General features: G+C 34.7%; 1 protein-coding gene across 1 annotated transcript in view; it reads left to right on the top strand.

The window, feature by feature from the left end:
* Nucleotides 1-21,330, top strand: part of CWC27 (CWC27 spliceosome associated cyclophilin) — a 147,745-nt gene that overhangs the window by 4,337 nt on the left and 122,078 nt on the right. Inside the window, exons 2-7 of the mRNA XM_016198761.2 lie at nucleotides 49-145; nucleotides 7,030-7,142; nucleotides 9,318-9,461; nucleotides 10,900-10,998; nucleotides 11,866-11,969; nucleotides 13,762-13,831. Of these exons, the coding sequence (XP_016054247.2) occupies nucleotides 49-145; nucleotides 7,030-7,142; nucleotides 9,318-9,461; nucleotides 10,900-10,998; nucleotides 11,866-11,969; nucleotides 13,762-13,831 (627 nt within the window). The remainder of the gene's footprint in view (nucleotides 1-48; nucleotides 146-7,029; nucleotides 7,143-9,317; nucleotides 9,462-10,899; nucleotides 10,999-11,865; nucleotides 11,970-13,761; nucleotides 13,832-21,330) is intronic.

Consider the following 21,330-nt stretch of genomic DNA (forward strand, 5'->3'; position numbering starts at 1 on the left):
TCAAGCAAAAGGATAACATGGCATAAGGAGGTTATCTTCTTTCTACAGGTTTTGTTGAAAACTACGGCTGGAGATATCGATATAGAGTTGTGGTCAAAAGAAGCCCCTAAAGCTTGCAGAAATTTCATTCAGCTTTGTTTGGAAGGTAATCATCATTCTTGAGTTTTATTCTACAGGAGAAATTCTGTTAATTTTAAAATAGACTGCAGTATATTTTTCTATAACATTGAAGACTGGTGTTAAAAAGTGGTAATGAATGATAGGAGTTGATGGGAGTGATACAGTGGTGATCTATGTTTCAGGAAATAGAAAGAGGAGATTAAAGAAAAATGTCTCCTAAATATATCTGTATATCTTTAACAGAGGAATTTATCTTAACAAATGATGCTTTGACCCTTTTTGGTCTCCTTGGCTATTTTCCAGTTCTTTCTTTTATCCTCTAAATATGGGTATTCTCACTCTGGCCGGTTTGACTCGGAGGAAAGGGTCTCGGGTTCGATTCTGGTCAAGGACACGTATCTTGGTTGCAGGCTCAATCCCCGGCCCGGTTATGGTGTTTGCAGGAGGCAACCAATAGATGTGTCTCTCACATCGATGTTTCTCCCCCCCACTACCACCCTCTCCCTCTGAAATGCAATGGAAAAAATCTCCCTGGGTGAGGATAATAAATAGATAAACAAATAAGGGTACATTCCCTAAGATTGCCTCTAGTTTTTTATTGTCTTTACTCTTCAGTTGTTACTTCATCCAGATGACTGTTAAATTTAGAATTCCAGCCATTTCTTCTCTTCTTAGCTCTAATTTACATATTGAGTTGCCTGTGGACTTTTCTGTTTGAGTCTCCCACTGTCAGCTACAACTAAAACCAGTTTCTTCCCCAGACTGCCTTAACTTTCACTTACGTAACTGTAATTGCCTTTCACCGGTCTTCCTCCCACTCATCTCTAATATCTTTACCTGCCTACTTATTCATCGCTAGTTGGATCTTAGGGCAGCACGGCTTCCTAGCTTTCTAGCTCTGTTTTTTATTTTTTATTTATTTATTTTTTAATCCTTACCCGAGGATATTTTTTTCCGTTGCTTTTCAGAGAGAGTGAAGGGGAAGGGAGAAAGAGAGAAACATCAGTGTGAGAGAGACACATCGATTGGTTGCCTCCCACTCGCCCCGGGTGGGGCTGAGCCTGGGACCAAGCCTGCAACTGAGGTACGTGCCCTTGGCTGGAGTCGAACCTGGGACCCTTCAGTCTGCGGGCCACTGCTCTAACCACTGAGCCAAACCGGCCAGGGCCCAGCTCTGTTTTCATTGCACAGAATCACTGCCTGGTTTTAACTGATCATCTTTATCTTCCCGAGCAGGTCCTTCTCGTTTCCACTTTCACACATGTCCTCACACCTCCTTCACATTCTCAGCCTCCTGGTAGCCTCAGCTGCTTTTTCGGAACACTCTTCTTCCCTGTTTCACTGCTGATGTTTACTCACTTTCCAACGTCTGTTCAAAATTCCACTTTCTCCATGAGGCCTTCTGTTCAGTATTCAATGATATTATCAGTGTCTCTAGTATTCTTTTAGATTTGAGTCATAGTGACTATTTTTCTTTTTATTTTAATTCTCACCAGAAGATATGTTTATTGATTTTACAGAGAGGAAGGGAGGAGAGAGAGATGGAAACATTGGTTGCCTCCCGTACGCACTCTGACTGGGGATTGAACCCACAACCTAGATATGTGCCCTGAATGGGAATCAAACCCTCAACCTTTTTGGTGTATGGGATGATGCTCCAACCAACTGAGCCAGGCACTAGTTTTCTTTTTAACAAACTTAGCAAAATGATACATTCACTTGCGTGTTTTCCCCTTCAAAATATTTCCTTATGGAACTAAACATTTCATACATTTTGGTAACTTGTTGGCATTTAGAATACATTGCATATGGATATGAATATCTCCAGTCATGACAAGTCATTGCCCTAAGTTACATCTGATTTTTAGAAACAGGTAAAGTTAATCAAGCTTCAGAAAACAGCATTTTGAGTCAAAAGCAAAGTGTGAAAGAGAATCCAAAATATCCAATAGAAGGGTACAGATGGAGCTCTCTCAATAGATAATTAGAACAATAGATAATTACCAGGGAAGATTTAATGAATAAATATACCCAGACCAAAAAAAATACAACCTGCCAAAAAAGAAGAAAAGAAGCCTGCAAAGGCCATTATTAATAATTGCTATGGCAGGCAGGAAGGAAATTGAGTCAGGTAGTTCAGTGAGAGAAGCCTCAAATAAGTGTTGACAGAGTCAAGAAACAAAGGAGACACAGAAGAGTCAGACTTGTCTCTGGAAAGACGTTTTGAAGAATTAAAAACTCAAATTTTACAGTAGAAGAGTGAAAGTACAAAAACATTAGAAAGATTGAATGGTAAATGGCAACCCATCACCAGGCGAATGGGAGAAACAGAAAACATCTGGATATAACATGACAGTGAAGAACTAAGTTTAAGTCAGGTGATGATGAAACTTAATTACCACAAGAAATTATTCCCCTCTTTCTAAGAATAGAAGGAGAAGGAGAAGAAAGAATAGAAAAATAGCCAGATCCATGCTCTTAATTGGACAGGGGAGAGAGTTACCATTGCAAAGGCTACCGAGAAGCCTGAGCGGACTAATTTAATAAAGAGGCTCCTAAATGAATAAAGTCAGCATTGTTTTTCATGTCAACCATTCTTAATTTTATAATTCAGTGGTGTTAAGTACATCTACAGTGTTGTTCAACTATCCTAGCCATTCATCTCCAGAACTGTTTCATCGTCCCAAGCAGAAACTCTGTACCCATTGAACACTAACTCCCCAACCCCTACTCCCCACTCAGTGTCTGATAACCTCTATTCTATAAGGTCAAGGTTTTAAAAGTACAATTCAGGGAACCCCATTTTACTTCTTTGACTCTATGACTTATTTATTTATGATTTATTAACAAATCATAATATTTCTAGATCTTGTAACATTCATGGCAGTATTTTTGTTAAAGCGTGTTTTCCATAACTAAAAGGTAGATGAATGAAAATGAAGGGGGAGCACAGCCTCAGATATGGGTCTCAACTAAAACAGTATTCACAGTTAAAGTCCTGAGTGTTTTCTTTTCCAACTTTATTGAGGTACAGTTGGCAAAACTGTATATATTTAGGTTGTACAACATGATTTTTTAAAGGTGTACAATGTGATGATTTAATATACATGTACATTGTGAAATGATTATCATAATCAAGTCTAGTAGCATATCTGTCACCTTACATAGTTACCGTTTTACTTATTTATTTCTTTGGTGATGAGAACACTTGAATCTACTCCCTTAGCAAATTTCAGATATTCAATACAGTATTATTAACTGTGTTCACCATGTTGTATATTGGCTCTCGAGAACGTATTCATCATGTAACTGATAGAGTGTACCTTTTGACAGACATCTCCCCATTTTCCCTCACCACCCGGCAACCACCATTCCACTCTCTGGTTCTATGAGTTTAACTGTTTTAGATACTACATATAAGTGAGGTCATACAGTGTTCGTCTTTCTGTGTCTGGGGGAATTTTTTTAGTTTTTATGAAAATAGATCTACAATTACACATATTTAATCTTGGATTATAGGTCTTTGCAGGATAGGTGAACATTTTAAAATGGGTGAAAAATTGAACTAATTCTAACTTTAAAAAGTAGGTGAAAAAATATATAAGAGAAGGAAAAGGAAGCTTGTTAGTTTTGATAATTTCATAGTTCTTCTGAAGTATGAGGAAGGACTAAAATTTCAGGTCTGCAAAACAAGGGAGAGCAGATGAGAAAACCACATTTTTTACTTAATTTGATTATTAATCTGCTTCCTTTGATTTACCTCAGCTTTATTTCTCCACAGCCTGTGCTTCATCAGTTATCTTTTATCCCTATCGCCTTTAACAGTAATTTAATAACTCATAGAAGTGACAAGTATAAGTGTATATGAAGATGTTAAAAGAAATATCTTTACAAAACTAAAATATTTGTTAAAAAAAGAGGCTAAAATAAATGGGCAAAGAGATCACAAAAGGAATTTTTAAATAAAGAGTTATTCATGATACTATCTACAAAATTGAATACAAAACACAAGATTCTAAAAGAAACATATAAATGCTTTAAAAATTCAAATTTAAATTTTTATATGCACTTGGGCAGAAATATAATTAGTCAAAATATATCATGATACCCATTCATTGCACAGCCAGAAATAAAAACGATAAAGACTAATACCAGAAACAGAGCAGACAATTTGGAACTTTTATATTTGAGATATATGTAAATTTCTTTTTTCAATAGTGGAGAAAATTCTGGAGGATATTATGAACATGCACAATGAAATAATAAAATCTTTTTCTTTAAAATACTTATGAGAAAGGTATATGCAATTTAAGAAAGTCAACATTACTGCAAGCAGCAAAATCTATTATAGCACATGGTAATCTATAAAAACAACTAGATGCATAATTCAACAGGAATTAATAATAAATTGCAAGGATATAGAAAACTGTAAGTGCATAGATCGACAGTGATTTTTAATACATTGCAAGGAAGTGAAAATGGTGGATATGTAAATTTTGAGGAAATTTGAAATTCTATCCACGAATACAAAATTATGGTGTAGAGAAATTGTAGAAAATTCCTACATAATATTATAGTATTATAATAGTTTTATTTATCCAACAAAAATATAATTAGGAAAATAAAAAAGAAAAGTTTAAAGTAAAAAGCCAACATCACTGAAAGACTTAATAAGAAATAGAAGAAAAGTAAGTTTAAAATTTGAAAGCACAAGTAATAAAGACTTCTTTTTTGTCCCCCTTCCATCACATCTAATAGATCTCTGAGTCTTATCAATCTGCTTCCTAGAGAATTCTTGAGTCTTTTCATTTCAAGAATGTTTTGACTTTTGGGACAATAGTAGTTCTCTCTCTCTCTCTCCCTCCCTCCTAGTATAAAACATACTAGGATATGTTTTATATTCAGATTTGAATAGGAATTTGTAGAATTTAAGTAAAAATATTAAGGTTTGACATCACATTTGTGTTGCACTTGAAAACTTATAGGTTGCCTCTACATTGTCTTAATCTTCAGAACAGCTCTGGGAGTTAATTTATATTATTAGTTTTATAATGAGAAAATTACATGTATAGCATGGTGACTATAGTTAATACTATATTGCATATTTGGAAGTTGCTAAGAGAGTAGATCTTAAAAGTTCTCATCACAAGAAAATAATTGTAACTATGGTGACAGATGTTAACTAGACATTGTCATTCAAGCTCATTTCACAATATTGAATAAGTTTCTAGTCATTATGCTGTACACCTGCAACTAATATAATGTTATATGCCAATTATATCTCAATAAAAAAAGAAAAAAAATTGAATTAAAGGTTGCACAACTAATAAGCAAAATTCAGAACTCCTAACTTCTGCATACAGTGTTAATCCAAGTGGTTACTTAGGGATACAGGAGAGGTACTTTTATACCTCTTGGTTTTTACAATTTCTATTTGTAACTAAGGAGAACTAGTTTGCACTGGGGAGCCCTTATGAATATAGCCCAACAGCTCTTCACTGGAGAAGGGATTGAAAAAAATTAGTTGGTCTTCCTTTCAACTTCTTCCAATCCATCCTATGTACTGGGTAAAGTTGTTAGATTACAGAATACATTTTTTGAAATATGGATTTTTATATCTATCTGTATCTTATAAATGCAAGCCACTGTATTGTAGTACTTTATGAATTATGATAAACCATAATCATGTTTTGACCCATAAAGTGTCATTAGTACCTATGTAAAAGGTACTTTATGAATTATGTCATTAATTATACCAGTACAATTTTTCCACAATAATTATACCATTTCACAACCCGCCCAGCAGTGTGAGAGGGTTCCAGTTTCTCCACCTTCTCACTAACACTGATTTTCCATTTTTTTGATTGATAGCCATCTAGTGGGTACGAAGTAGTATTTCATTGTAGTTTTGCCATTCATTTCCCTAATGACTAAAGATGTTGAGAACCTTTTCTTATGCATATTGGCCCTTGTCGCTACTTATTAATATTAATTTTCTGATTCAATGAAACCCTAATTCTTGCCCTTCTACCTGCACCAAATTCTCGGCTTATGCTTGACCTCATTTAGCTGTCACGATCCTGCCATACCATACTTCTTTCTCTGTGAAGTCTTCCTAATGATTCTAGGTTCCAGATAGTAACTATTAGGAGATCATATATAATCCTCTTGTATGTTTATAGCTTCCAAGTAATATACTTTTATATAAATATAAATAACTTCTTTCAGTCAGTTAGCAAGCTTATTGAGAGTTTAATTGGACTCAGTTATATAGTGTGTTGATTATTTATTTATTGAAAGTTTCTCCAGTGTATGTAGGGGTGTACTGATGATGCTAGACCTATAACCAATGAGTAATTTTTATATATTTTGGGTTTGTATAGTGTTTGTGTGAATTAATTTTCTAGGGGGAAAAAAGGAAAAAAATAGGAAATAAGGCGTTGATCTCCACCAGGGTTTCTCAGTCTTGGCACTGTTGGCATTTTGGGCCAGTAATTCTTTGTTATGGTGACATCCTGTGCTTTGTAGGATGTTTACGAGTACTTCTGGCCTCTGCCCGCTAGATGCCAATAGCATCTCCCATGTGTGACAACGACATCCTTCTAGATATTGACAACTATCCTGTAGGAAACAAAATTGTTGTGTGTTTTTTTCCCATGCACCCCCCCCTCCCAGTTGAGAACCATTGATCTATACCAAAATGCTCTTTTATTTTGAAAACTGTAATCCAGAGTTTGAGAGAATCCTTGAAATAAGTAAAAGAAAAGGAGAAATTGTCCTGTTTTGAGAAGGTATTTTATAATAAGTAGGGAAGACCTTATGATTCTAGTTGTATTAACTCTGGTAACTATATAGATCACTTTGTTTTAGACTTTGATAAATTTCGTGGTTTTTTTTTTTTCCCCCCAGCATATTATGACAAGACCATTTTTCATAGAGTTGTACCTGGTTTTATAGTCCAAGGGGGAGATCCTACTGGCACAGGAACTGGTGGGGAGTCTATCTATGGAGCCCCATTCAAGGTGAGATCTAATTTATTATTATATATTTGCAAGTCAGCTTGGATATCTTAATGGAAAATGATTATGCCCCACAAGAAAAAAATGCATTTTGCATTAGTGCACAAAATCACATATTTAGAATTACACAGGTATAAGAACAGTACTTACCCTATCAAGCATTCTTTCTAAGTTGTCTTATCACAAACTTTTATGCTAGATTGAGTTCAGGTGGAGATAAAGGTGAGTAAAAAATAAAAAGCTATATAACATATTTTCTGATATCTGCCTGTATCTGATCTCTGCAACTCTAAATGTAAAACATTTTTAGAACATTGCGTATGCCATTCCATTTTAAAACATTTAATTTAATACTACATAAACTTTGTATTAATCTGCTTTGACCTCTATAACAAAATACCACTGAGTGGGTGGCTTAAACAACAAAAATTTATTTCCTACAATTCTTAAGGCTAGGAATTCCAGCCAAGATCAAGATGCTACCCTTCGGTTCCTGGTGAAGGTTCTCTTCCTGGCCTTTTCACTGTGTTTTCACATGGTCGAGAGAGAGTGCTCTGGTGTTTCTTCCTCTTCTTATAAGGGCACCAGCCCTATTTGATTAGGGCTTAGCTCTTATGACCTCATTTAACCCTTATCATCTTCTTACAGGTCCTCTCTGAAGTATAGTCACATTGGGGGTTAGAACTTCAAAATAAGAATTTGTGGGGAGCACAATTCACTCCATAATAAATTTAATTCTAAATTTTACGTAGTAGATAGACCTCTGTAGCACAAAGTGCATGCCCTAACTGGAAATCACAAGGGGAAAGGCAGAAAGAAGCAACATAAAATTGTTAGGAAAAGGTGTGAATATTAATGAAGAATAGGTTAGTGTTTTGTTAACTGCCAACTAGATCTAAAGTGAGAAAAGAGTTAATGTTATGCTTAAGACATTAAGAATAACAATGGGTTCAAGTGAAAACTAAAAGTTGGAATATTTATTGATCTGATGGTACCAATATCATTTTCTTTGAATGAGTAAACCTTAAGAACTCTTAAAATATGGTGTTTTTGAAAACTTGGTGTTTATGCTAATGGGATAGAGTACCTGGGGTTTCCTTTAATTTTTTACTGGTTCACTGTGATTCTTGAGGAAAATGCATGAACTGTTTTTGTTTGCTTTAATTTCCAGATGATGTCTTTAGACAATGTGGAATGGTTATAAAAGTGTCTCAAATGTTTATATTTTACCAAATCGAGATGTCTTATGATTTTAGAGCCTCCATCTAGTAGGAATCATTCCTTTATTCTGTTATTTGGTGAAACAGTATTTCTTTTTGACTATTTCTAAATTGAGATTTTTGCTAATCATGTTCAGCTAATGAGTTATCTTGGTAAGTTTCTCAATTAGGTCATTTTTAACACAGTATACAGAGTTGTGATCCTTTGCGTTTAAATCTCTTGAAGATATTTATTAAGGGAAAATAACTTCCTTTCTGAAAAGTACTGATTACATAACATGGCTATATTATAAATGAGTCTAGTATCAGGCCTGGGTAGAAATTCTGTTAACTAAGGGACTAATGTGTACGTTATGTAGCCTGACCATGGGAAGAAAACCACCTTAGAAAGACTTCCTACTGCCCTTTTAACAGTTGGCAAATGGGACCATTGCCAGTTCAGAGAAGATTTAACTTAGGATTCTAAAAAACACAGTAAAGCACATAACATAATCATAGTAGATTTCTTGAATTAAAAACCAAGAAGAAAGCAATTGTTGCCTGACTTTTAGAATGGAGTGGGGAGGGGCAATAGTTGAAGACTCTTCAGTGATTAAGGTAATTTTCTTGGAGAAAAAATAGAAGGTTCTAAAAACTTAGATGACTTTGAAGGATGGGGAAAACAGGAGAATGACTCTCAGAAATCCATTCCCCTTTAAGTACCCTTTCACTATGGAAGTAGGCAGATTTCCACAAAATAGGCTAAATTTGTAGCTGAGTATATTTAGAAGATACAGGCCACTGAAGTCAAGTTTAATAGCATTGAAGGAAGTAAATATTGGATTTGATTATTCTTGAAAAACAGTTAAATAAAACCAGCATTTTTTATTAGAAAGTATATGGACCTTGCTGGTTATCTGAATATGAAGGGCCTTATCACTGAGGTCATTCACTAAATCTTTTCTTTTTTATGCTTCAGGATGAATTCCACTCACGGTTGCGCTTTAATCGGAGAGGACTGGTTGCCATGGCAAACGCTGGTCCTCATGATAATGGCAGCCAGTTTTTCTTTACACTGGGTCGAGCAGATGAGCTTAACAATAAGCACACCATCTTTGGAAAGGTTTGTGTCCATTATATTACGCTTCTATGATACATATGATCAACTTATCTAAGAGTTGCCTTCATAAATTATTCCTAGGATATTTATTTATTTTCAAATATGATGGAAAATATTCTGTTAGAATGAATTATGAGGGGACACCTGAATTTTTGTGTGTGTTTCAAATAAGGCATTGGTTCTGACTTTAAATTTTTCTTTTTTCTAAAATCATACTAACTGTATTAGCTACTCTGTTACTCAGCTGATACTGTTTTTATGTTTTTAGAAAGACACTTAGGTAATAAAATTTAGTAGTTGAAAGTTTGTTTTGTTGATGAATTCCCTTAAGTTTAAAGTGTAAGTTATATTAACATAAAAATTGTTTACCTGAAATATTACTTTTAATAGTACCTTTTTAATCCTGCTCCCAATCAACGTCATATCAGGGAATGTCATTACCGTAGAATTTTCAACGGTTTTCCTTAAAAAAGGATTTCTGAAGGTTTTCTTTTCTTACTCTTCTTCCTTCTCTTAAATACTACATCCCTGTGTTTTGTTTTAGGCATGTTAGACATCACTAGTGTATCAGCTCCCTCTGCTGGTTCGGTAGAATGGTTTTTCACATCCTAGGCAAAACTGGATTTTGTGAGGATGAGAGGGAAAAAACAAACTTAGCACGACTATAAATTTGTTATTAATTTAAAACTTTTGAGAAATGTTGAATGAAAGGTGTCCATTAAAAACATGCAATACAATATTGTTGCTTAATACTTAACAACGTGGGTTAAAAAATATGCATTGGCACAGTTGAGCCACTCTGGCACTGGTTGTCTGATGTTCATAAATTTTACTTTCTGTTATTTAAAAAAATAAACGTGTATAATAAATTGAGATTTAGGTTGCCATTCTGCACCGTTTACAGTTGACGTTATATAACTTACACAATAAAGTATAGCATAAGGGTTAAAATTCTAAAGGCCATCGCTGTTGGCTCTATAACTTCTTTGAACCTCAATTTTCTTATCTGGAGAAGGAAGATAATGATAGTAGCTACTTTTAGGATGTTTGTGAGGATTAAATGAGATATCTACAAAACACTTACCACACATTGTTATTTGCTTGTTCTACCCTATTCTAAAGTCTGTATTTGTTTATGATGTTTGAATGAAAAGTTGTCATTCAGTAAGAGGTTATTTGGCATTATATTTTAGTTTTTAATAAAAGACGATATTAAGTATATGTTGGAAATTTTCCAAAAATTTTATTGAGGGGTTGCACTTCATCTGTGCTTTTTCCTCTTAAGGTGAAGTTACTTATTTGCATTATTTAATGTACATGCATTTGTAAAACAATATGAAATTCCCCTTTAATTATTAAAAAAAGTATTTTCAAAAGTTTTTCCTTATCTCAAAGAATGAATGTAATAACTTGCAATTAAATTTTCATTTTTATCTGATAGATTACAGGGGATACAATATATAACATGCTGCGACTGGCAGAAGTAGACACTGATGGTGAAGAAAGGCCACTTAATCCACACAGAATAAAAAGCTGTGAGGTAGGAGCATTAGTATAATATACAGCACTTAGGCACTGTCATTTAAGATAAATTGATTGTGGGGTTTTTTTTTAAAGAATAGTTTATTGACATTTTAGAGCGAGAAAGGGAGAGAGAGAGAAGGAGAAATCTATGTGAGAGAGTAACATCGATTGTCTGCCTCCTGCACGCCCCCTACCCAGGATGGAGCCCACAACCTGGGCATGTGCCCTGACCAGGAATCAAACTGGCAACCTTATGGTGCAGAGGATAGTGCCCAACCAACTGAGCCACACTGGCCAGGACTGATTGTTAGTATTTTTAACCTATCAGGTGAAGTCTTTATACTAAATTAATTCACAACTCAGATTTTATCTGTGTAATTTAGCACAGTTTCTGATTAAGAATTTTTTTTTAATTGAAGGTTTTAAATTCTGAGATGAAATTTAGCTGATAATCCAATGAATGAAAAGCTTGGAGGAATGGAAAGTTAGAGGAATTAGGTTTATTTAACCCAATGAAGTGACTCTTAGGTAACTTAAGAGTGATCCTTCACTGAAGAAGCCATTGAGGGTAGTCTTTAAGAGCATTTCAGTTGGAGTCAAAATACCTGATTTTGTCTCTCATACTGTGCATTAAGTTTTCTTGAAAAATTTTTCCTTTTGCAAAATAAGGATAAGATATCCTTTACTTAATAGCACATAGGATTATTGGGAGGATACAGTGAGGCCATGTAAGTGGAAGCACTTTATGTAGTGTAGGTTTCACTATACTTATCATGTTTTTGTGAGGAAAAATTATAGACACTAATGTTAATACAATTAAATATTGGTTTGAATTGTTTGTGAAATTTAAAAAATAGATTAATTAAAATATTTTGCTTCATAGGTTTTGTTTAATCCTTTTGATGACATCATTCCAAGAGAAATAAAAAAGCCAAAAAAAGAGAAACCAGAGGAGAAAGTAAAGACATTGAAACCCAAAGGCACAAAGTAATCACAGTAGTAAGATTTTTCTTCAGCTTGAAAAGTAACACTGGTTCATTTAGTTCACTTAATTTCCTTTTGTAAAAATTGTTTACTAGTGATGGGGAGGACAGTTTGGATCAGGGAGATACCTGAATTATAGTGTGTGTGTTTTTCTGCAGGGGCATTTCTTGTATTCAAATACAGTATATAACTTAAACTTAAGCTAAAGAAGCATTGCTTCAAATGTCCATGTAAAATCTGTGTTAATATAAACAATTAGGGTAACTATAGCAATGATCTATGTAAATGAGTTACTGAGAAATTTTTTGTTTTTCAATTAATATATTCTCAGTATAAAGAAATTGGTAAGTAAAGTATGAAGTATATGACTGAATGTTTACATAACTTTTCACTCCTTTTTTGGTGCTAGTAAAATAACCTTATAAGTATTTTTAAACATAAAGCTATTTCTGTATTTTGCATTATTTCTTTAGGATAGTTTTCAAAATATAGAAATTTCTTTTCTAAATAAGTTCCAGTATTTTGTGAACAGTATTCTTTACATTATTAGTCTGTTTTATTAAAATAGATATTAGAGAGTTAAATTTCAATGGATTCTTTTATTGAATTGTGGCATCCATATTAGGGATTTTATTGTACTTAAAGTGTTAGTTTCAGACAGTTCTAAGTATAATCCTGCCTAACCCAGTTAATAAAAAAGCAAAGTTTATTAATCTTTTTGGCCTTTAGTTTCCCCATCTTATAAAATGGAGGTTATAATAAATACAACACCTGGTTGTTATGAAGATTAAATGAGAAGGGGAATTTGAAAATGTCCAGTAGTGTAGGTATTTCATACATACTCATTTTTTCCCTTGATACCCTTCAATATAAGTAAGTTAAGTTGCTTTTATAAACTCTCAGATCTGAGGCAGACATTTTAATAAGTTGAGGTCTTGTGGCAAAATAACTTCATATATAGCTATATATTTGATTTCCTTTTACTTTTTGGTTCATTTATTTTGACTAATCTTTGGGTGAAAGGTTACTCTCACTATGTTCAGATACAATATTTTATCTCTATAATTTATCTTGGCAACAAGCCCCAAAGTTGTGTGTTTTTATTTTTGTTTTTAATTCATAGTAAATATATTAGGGATGATGTAGTAGTCATTGATTGCATCTAGGTTTTGAAATAAAAGTTCCTCTTTTATTGCCAAATCTTTTATTTTTCCAATATTTGAGGAAGAGTTTTAATAACTAATTATCTTCCTTGGGATATCTTTGGTTTGAAGGCTCAAAGAAGACAGTTTTTTTTCTCCTCCTAGGCTATTTTATTTGACAATTTTGTTTAACTTATTAATTTTAAAATACTAAGCCATATTTTGGCAGACAATAGATTAATTGCTTCCCATTTGTAGTGCTCTCAGGTCTATATATTTATTAGTTTTTCAGAATTCTCCATTTTGCTAACCAGTTTTGATAAATATAAAAAGCTTAATTATTTCTGTCATGCTTGCCTTAATATATTTAATGGTAGTGCTTAGAATGGATTTTTCGTCATTAGTTTAGTCTAATATATGAAACATCTGTGGTCTGAGGCCAAAACCTTAACATTATGCTGAAAATATACGTACTTAGCATATTTGTACTGAATATTTATTGTTAAATAAAAGTAATATTTATTGTTAAACAGTAAAAATGTGTTTCTCCTTGAAAGTTCTAGCCTATTTTTTTGAGAATAGGATATTTATGAGTTTTGTTACACTTTTCTCCCTAATTTTCTTTCATTCTTTTTTCTTTCTTTTTTGCGTAGAAATTTCAGTTTGCTTTCCTTTGGAGAGGAGGCTGAGGAAGAGGAGGAGGAAGTGAATCGAGTCAGTCAGGTAAAAGGCCGGTTGCCCTTTGCTCGGAATCGAAGGGAAGTCAGGGTGTGCGTCTTGCTCGTTTTTGCATCGCCTGCTGTTTCACAGGGCGCACACTCAGTAACGCTCATTGAGCCAGTTTGCGGAACGGCTCGTGGTCGGTAGCGTTGGCACCTTCTGAGAAGGCGCCCTCTTACAAGCTCGTGGACTCGGGCAGGGAGGGTAAATGGCCATGGGAATCAGGAAAATCGTGGTGTTTGTTTTAAACCTGGAATTGTACTTGTAGTCAGTTAAAGACCTTTATGTTTGGATTTTAATGGCTATTTGTTCAATGGGTTTGGTAGGTGATAATGATTGTTTTCCTAATAAACAGTGATAGACCAAAGCTCTTATATTTATTTAAATATTTATATATATTTATTCATTTAATCAATTTTCATCACAGCCCTTTAAGATAGGTATTAGTATTATCCTCATTTTACCCATGAATAAATTAAGGTATAGAAAGGTTCTAATTTGCTCAAAGTCACAGAACCAATAAGTTGGCTTGAGCTGGGATTTAAACCTGCATCTATTCCCTATAAAATCCATGTCTTTGGATTATACTTTGCCTCCTGGCCTTCTACCCCACCAACAGGCCTTCAAGTGTGGTTCCTCAGTACCACTTTCAGCACAGTACTCATTGCTGAAACCCCTACAGTGCTCTGCCATTGTTTAGAGCAGTGATTCTGATAAGTGTACTTTAAGAAAATCATCTAAAGGGTTTTTACTCCCAAAGAGTCTGATACGTCTTCCTGGGAAATTAGTGAACTGCAATCTAAAGGATTAGGCTCAGAGTCTTTATTGTAGTAATTAAAACTTTATAACCTAGCACCTCCTTGAATGCTTAACATGTAACAAATGGTCACCTGTTTCTTATCAACACTAACAATAGTATTGACTTAAAAGCACATTATTGTTACCTTTGTCTTTCTTTATCCATGTACTTTCCTTCCCTCACCATTGAGCATGGTTTTTGTAGGCTAATGTTGAGCATATAGTAAGCACTCTACTTATATCCCTTGCATTAAAACTGAATTAAATGGGCACATATTAGAAATATTTTGGTCATAACTTTTTTTTCTCACTGACTTCAGTATTCTTGAGTGATCTGTTTGATGCTGTGATTCAATTGTCACCTGTATACTAATTTTCTGAACAAGGAGACAAGGCTCAGTGTTTTTTCTGGGCACTTATTCCTCATTCTGATTTGCCTTTAGGAAGCATCTCTCTCTACTTCGAGTGTCAAAATTAAATGCATCTTTACGTGAAAACTTTCTTTCCCTATTCCTTATCAGTATCATGAATATCTCTGTCACCCCAGTAAACTCATCTTCATTATGTGACAGTGCACTAGTCTTGCATTATTCCTGATTCAAATGTGTCCCTCATTAAGATGAAAGATTTACTGTATATCATGTTCCTGTGGGCATATTTGTAAATGGACAAAACCACAAATGTTAGATCTGGGAATTGCCAGGATTCCCTTTCATTGATATTTTCTAAAGATGTCAAATTTCCTTGAATACTCATACCTTCCCCAACGTCCTCCTACCTGTTTTTCCTTTTGCTTGGAGTGTATTCTCTCCTTTATTTGGCTAATTTTTGTTTTTTCTTTAAGATTTAGCTCCACTATCAATTCCTGACTACCTCTACCACCCTCCTGCACCCAACTCCTACTCATGCTGAGCTTAATTTCTTTCAATGGTAATCTGTCTCTGGCCTTCAGATTACTTATTATACTGCATTGTATTGGTTTATTTTCTTATCTGCTTAATATTGTGCCAAATATTTCTTTTATGTAATCTTTATAACAACCATGAGATATGTAAATTTTATAAATGAAGAAACCACTACTCAGAGAGGTTACATTGCTTGTGCAAGACTATATAATTAGGAGGTGATGAAGTCAGAAATTTGAAGTTAGGTTTCTGTAGCTATTTAAGTCTCTAATATGATTTTGAATGCTGCAGAAGCTGCCTAGTTCAAGCACAAGCCATATAAAAGGCTTACAAGAAATTTCATTGGTAGTACAGCGTTCTGGGGTGGAAGGCTATTTTACATAAATGTATTTTCCCTTTTGTGTACGTGTCTTTGTGTCCTTTTACTCTGCCTAAAGTGTCCTATCCCACTTCTGGTTATGAAAGTCATATTTATTTTCAACACTTAAAATGCCATCTTTCCTAAATGTCTTTTCCACTATTTCATAATCTTTTTTCTGATCCAACCTTTCCCTTTTTTGTAATCCTTACATTTTCTTTTTAAAAGCATTCTTTTTTGCTTTATTACATAAGACCCCATGGCTGTGTTCTCATTGTGTGCTACTGAAACGTATGCTCTTTTCTTTGTGCCTTATTGTATAGAGTTCCAGGCTGTGAGTTCCTTGATGGTTAACTTTGTATCATCTTTGAGTGAGAGTGTGTTGGAGTAGAAATAGCATGAATTTGAGGTCATACAAACTTATGTTGGCACTTGCTGACCTCGGATAACATAGTTGAGCTTTCTGGGGTAGGAGAAGCCGTTGCTCAGTGTAACTGGCCTAGCGCACTTCCTGAGCCCTGCCGTAGGGCCCTAGGCAGCAGCTTGAGCACCCCTGGAGAGCGTGAGTGCGCACCTATACAGCTTAACCCATCAGCAACCCATTCTCCACGTGGAAGTGCGTCTGGGCATACTGTGCAGAATCTTTGGCCTACAGAATTTAGCTGTTCTGTCTACATAATGGAGTCATGGATAAATTTAGCTTGAGAAATAGAACAATAGCAACAACAAAATCATTGAAATTTACTGGCATAGAGGAGAGACAGTTTCTCTAGAGGGCAAGAGAGAAATTCAAGAGAGATTCGAAATGGAAGAGTATTTTGTTTGTTTTGCTTTTGTACTCTAGACTATGAGTTCCCTTCAAATGTATTTTACCTTAAAGGTAAAATGAAACTTTGGTACGAAAAGGGAAGTCTGGCTTGAATGTTAGAAAAGTCTGACTGATAAAATATATGTATTTTAAAATTTAGCCTGACTGTTTTTAAATGTATGTAATAACTAGAAACAGAGTCAAGTGAGTGCCTTTTTCGTTACTAAGAGCAACTGCAGTTTTAGTGGGTGCATGAAGTGAAATATTTCTAGAGGACTTGAAAATAATTGTTTCACTATTCATTTGCTTATCAAGTTTCTCTTTGCAGTGACTCCACAGTGTTAAGCTTTATTCCAGAACCAGTCTAACATCACAGGTTAATAATTGGTGAAGGCTGAACTGAGGCTTTACGTGAAAGGAGAGATAAGATCGAGCCCCCTCTGGTTGATGGATTATCAGTGTGGGATTACATGCACTGCTTCACCCACTCATTTACTCTTGACAAGGTGCCTCTCCCACGTGGGTTAGCTTTCTTCATTATTTATTTCAGTATCTTTCTACTACCTGATAAAAATCTCTTTTAGGATAATAGAATTTTATAGCTCAAAGGGATCTCGTCCAACTTCCTTTCTTTATAGATGGGGAAACTAAGACTCTGGTTAAGTGACTTTCCAGACTGACTTCATTTCCTTTTTGATAGGTTTGCATGATAGGGGGGTGCCATAATGACACATCTTGAGTTCTGTAAAGCACATTGTCACAGTCTCTCATGATATTCTTGTGGACAACATGAGGAAATGTGATCTGGGAGATAGTACAGTCAGACGGATTTACAGCTGATTGAATACTTCTGCCCAAAGAGTGCTTTGTTGTCAGTCTGTACCTAATTACTTGAACTAGTAAGTTGAAATGTAATAGGAGCACATGTAAATTCTATACTTCAGTTTAATGAAATCAGCTGAATAGGTATAAGACTTAGTAGCCTGTAAGCCCTGGTTGAATTATTAAGAGTAATGTTCTCTAGAATAAGGAATTTAACATTCTTTGCATTTGGGGGCTCACATTTTCAGCATTTTGTTCAGTTCTGAATACATTTAAGAAGGATATTGACAAACCAGTTGCATCCAGAGGCTGGGAGGGTCGTGCGGAGGGTGGGGATGATACCAGGAACAATCTCACATGGGGAATGCCTGAAGAACGGTATACTTTGGAGAAGAAAAGCTAAGTGAAAATGCGATCCTAAGCTTCAAATATTTGAAAGGTTTTTGTCTGGAAGATCCCTCCATTTTTATTGCTTTCTTAATAGCTTCATTCAAATGTTTGCATTGGTTTAAAGTTTACTCTTGAATCTTTGTGTATAATTTAAATTCATATGTCATAAAATATTTTCAAATGAAAGCTTATAATCAGACAAGTAGTTTTCATGAGACATCGTTAAATGGTAGATTCCATTATAAAAGAATCTCAATAGCTAGATTTAAAGAGTGATTAAATTGTACCACATTCACAATAAGTGATGCATATGAGATTTCTCTCACTTCAAGATATGTTAACATTTTTACTTCAAATCCAGTAATAAAAAGGCTTTTTTTTTGCCTCACTCAGAAAAAGTTATATTGATAGAGAAATACACTACTTTTGAGAATAAAGTAAGAATTTTTTGACCTATTCTCATTTATTTTAAGAAATGAATGTTTCGCAAGAAGTTGGGAGTTAGGGGTAGGTCTGGCATGGAGAGTGCTGCTAGGCCATTTGCATAGAGGTTGTCTGAAGTGTTAAAATATTTCATCAAATGTTCTCCCCATTAAATTGTATTAAACTTTTACTTATCTTTCTAGTTGTTTGTATTTAACTATTTTTAAAAAGATGTTAATATATTTGTATTTATTTCTTATTTCTGCTATCAGAAGTTACCATAAATTGAGTGACTTGAAACAAAACAAATTTAGTATTTTACAGTCGTGGAGGTCAGAAGTCCAAAACAGATTTTACTGGGCCGGAAATTGAGATGTTGGCAGGGCTGCCTGCCTTCTGGAGGCTCTGGGAGAGCCTGTTATCTTTCCAGCTTCTAGAGACTCCTTGCATTGCTTGCCCTGTGTCCCGCTTCTTCCATCCTCAAAGCCCACCGTGGCTGGTCAAGTCTTCCTCCTGCTCCATCATTCTGAACCAACTCTTCCACCTTCCTTGTCACTTGAAAGGACTCATGGGATTACACTGGGCTCTCCCTGATGGATCAGGATAATCTCCCCATCTCCAAATCCTCAGTTTATCTACAGAGTTCCTCTTGCCATGTAAACACCTTCACAGATGTGAACATCTCTAGGGGCCATTATTCTACCTACCAGTATACTTGTATCTAAACTAAGCTCTGTAGTATATCTAATAACAGAAATGTTTGTAGTTCATTTTTAGTTCTAGAAGCTAGAACTAGAATTGGTTGGATGTGCGGAAATTACACATAGATTTTTTCCTCTCCAATTAAAGAGAGAATTGTCCAATAATGGGAAGCATTTAAAAGGGACTAATTTCGTGTGTTTGAGGTTAAAGTTAAAATATATTAGGTGTTTGTTTTTCCTCTAAAATTATTGTTACCTGATGGTATAAATAAGAACCTTAAAATAGGTTATTCCAAAACATAGGTATTAAGGGGAAATATCTGAATTTATTTTTACCCTCTTTGGGATTATCTCAGAATTTTTCCAGTTCTTCCACAATTTGTACTTTTCTGCCTGAGGGTTGCAAAGTCTACTATAGTGGGAAGGAACACCTTAAAAATAGCTTTTGACAAACAAAATAGAAATAGACTCATAGATGCAGAGATCAGACTTTTCAGACTGATGGCTGTCAGAGGGGGCTGTGTAGGGGGTTGGGTGAAAGAGGCGAGGGATTAAGAAGTACAAATTGGTAGTCACAGAATAGTCACGGGGATGGAAAGTGCAGCATAGGGAATAGAGTCCATCACGTTGTAACAACTACGTATGGGGCCAGGTGGGTACTGATTGTCTAATCACTGTGCCATACACCTGATACTGATACAAAATAATATTGAATGTAAAATGTTATTGAAAAGTAAATAAATAAATACATTGCTTTTGATCATATTTTTCTATGCTAATTTAAGAAGTTATTTTAAATTTGAAATGTTAATGGCCATTCAGATTACTCCACAGGTTCCTCTTATTGAAGTCTTATTTTAAATTAATACAAGACTATTTTCTTCTTTTTCCTACAGGCTCTTTGAAGTTTTAAGCAATAACTAAGAATCCATTTTTAAACAACTGTTAATTAAACTATCAGTTGTAAACTAACTTTTACAAATAATTGAAATAGTATAGCTCATTAATGGGCCAGGAACCCAGAAACCCGAATTCTAATCTTCCTCCTGCTGTTATTAGTATCACTCATTTTCTGATCTGTTACCTACAAGGCTGGACTGGAAGGTCTGAGTCCACCTCTGGCTGTGATGTTTATGATTGTGGCTCCATGAAGGAGCCACATGGGGTGACTTCATAGGGGAATATGTCTTAGAGTAGATAAAGATAAGCATTTATGGCTGGAGATGGAGGAGGAAGAAATTTTCAGGAAGGAAAGCATGTATAAAAGATGTTCAAATTTTATTCCATTTTAGTTCATTTTATGTTTACTTGTACACTTTTGCACATATCTCATTTAATCCTTTTGTGAAATAGGCAAGGCTGCTATTATTACTTCCATTTTGTAGGCAAGGGTTCTGAGGCCTAATGAGGTCATTCTGTTTCCCTAAATGGTACAACTTTTAGACTAAAGCTCATAGAATTACTGAATATTAGGTTTAGAAACTCATTTGATCCAACTACCATCTTTCTTTTATGTCCTGTGTTCTTTCAACTACACCACCTTCTGTTTTTTAAACATTTTTCAACTTTCATATTGGACAAACATATCAAATAATTAGCTGATGTTTTACCTTTTCATCACTCCTTGGTTTATGTAAGGTTATGGATTTAGAAATATAGATAGCTCGGCGGGCGTGGCTCAGCGGTTGAGGGCTCCTGGTCAGGGCACATGCCCGGGTTGCAGGCTCCATCCCCAGTCGGAGGCGTGCAGGAGGCAGCCGATCAGTGACTCTCTCATCATTGATGTTTCTATCTCTCTCCTCTCTCTGGAATCAATAAAGATATATTTAAAAAAAAGAAAGAAATATAATTACATAATTTAGATTCTGACTTTTAAAAACTATAGACAAGTAGCATCTTTTTAACTGGGAAAGGTTTTTTGTTTTGTTTTGTGATACTAGACTGTAAGCATGTTTTAATTAATTTGATCTTTAAAATGTGGAGAATTTCATGTTAATACAAAAATTTTAAAATCTATTATTTTAATAATGGAAATATATTTCAGAAGGCATACTTTGCCTCAGAGTAAGACCTATCAAATTTAGAAGATTGTTCTCAAAATTGTTAAACAGTGGTGAATGAGGCTTAAGGGAGGTAGTTTCACCTCTCTGTATCTGACATTTTAGATTTTCAGTTAACATATTTTGCAATGAATTTTTCAAAGTAAAATTTTCTTTCAAAATAAATGGAAGTTATTCTTCAACTCTAACCTCTCAGTATGCACTCTTAGTTGATTAGTTGAGGGATAGAGGTGGTGA

Source organism: Miniopterus natalensis, chromosome 3, assembly GCF_054644295.1.
Source record: "Miniopterus natalensis isolate mMinNat1 chromosome 3, mMinNat1.hap1, whole genome shotgun sequence".
Taxonomy (NCBI): Eukaryota; Metazoa; Chordata; class Mammalia; order Chiroptera; family Miniopteridae; genus Miniopterus; species Miniopterus natalensis.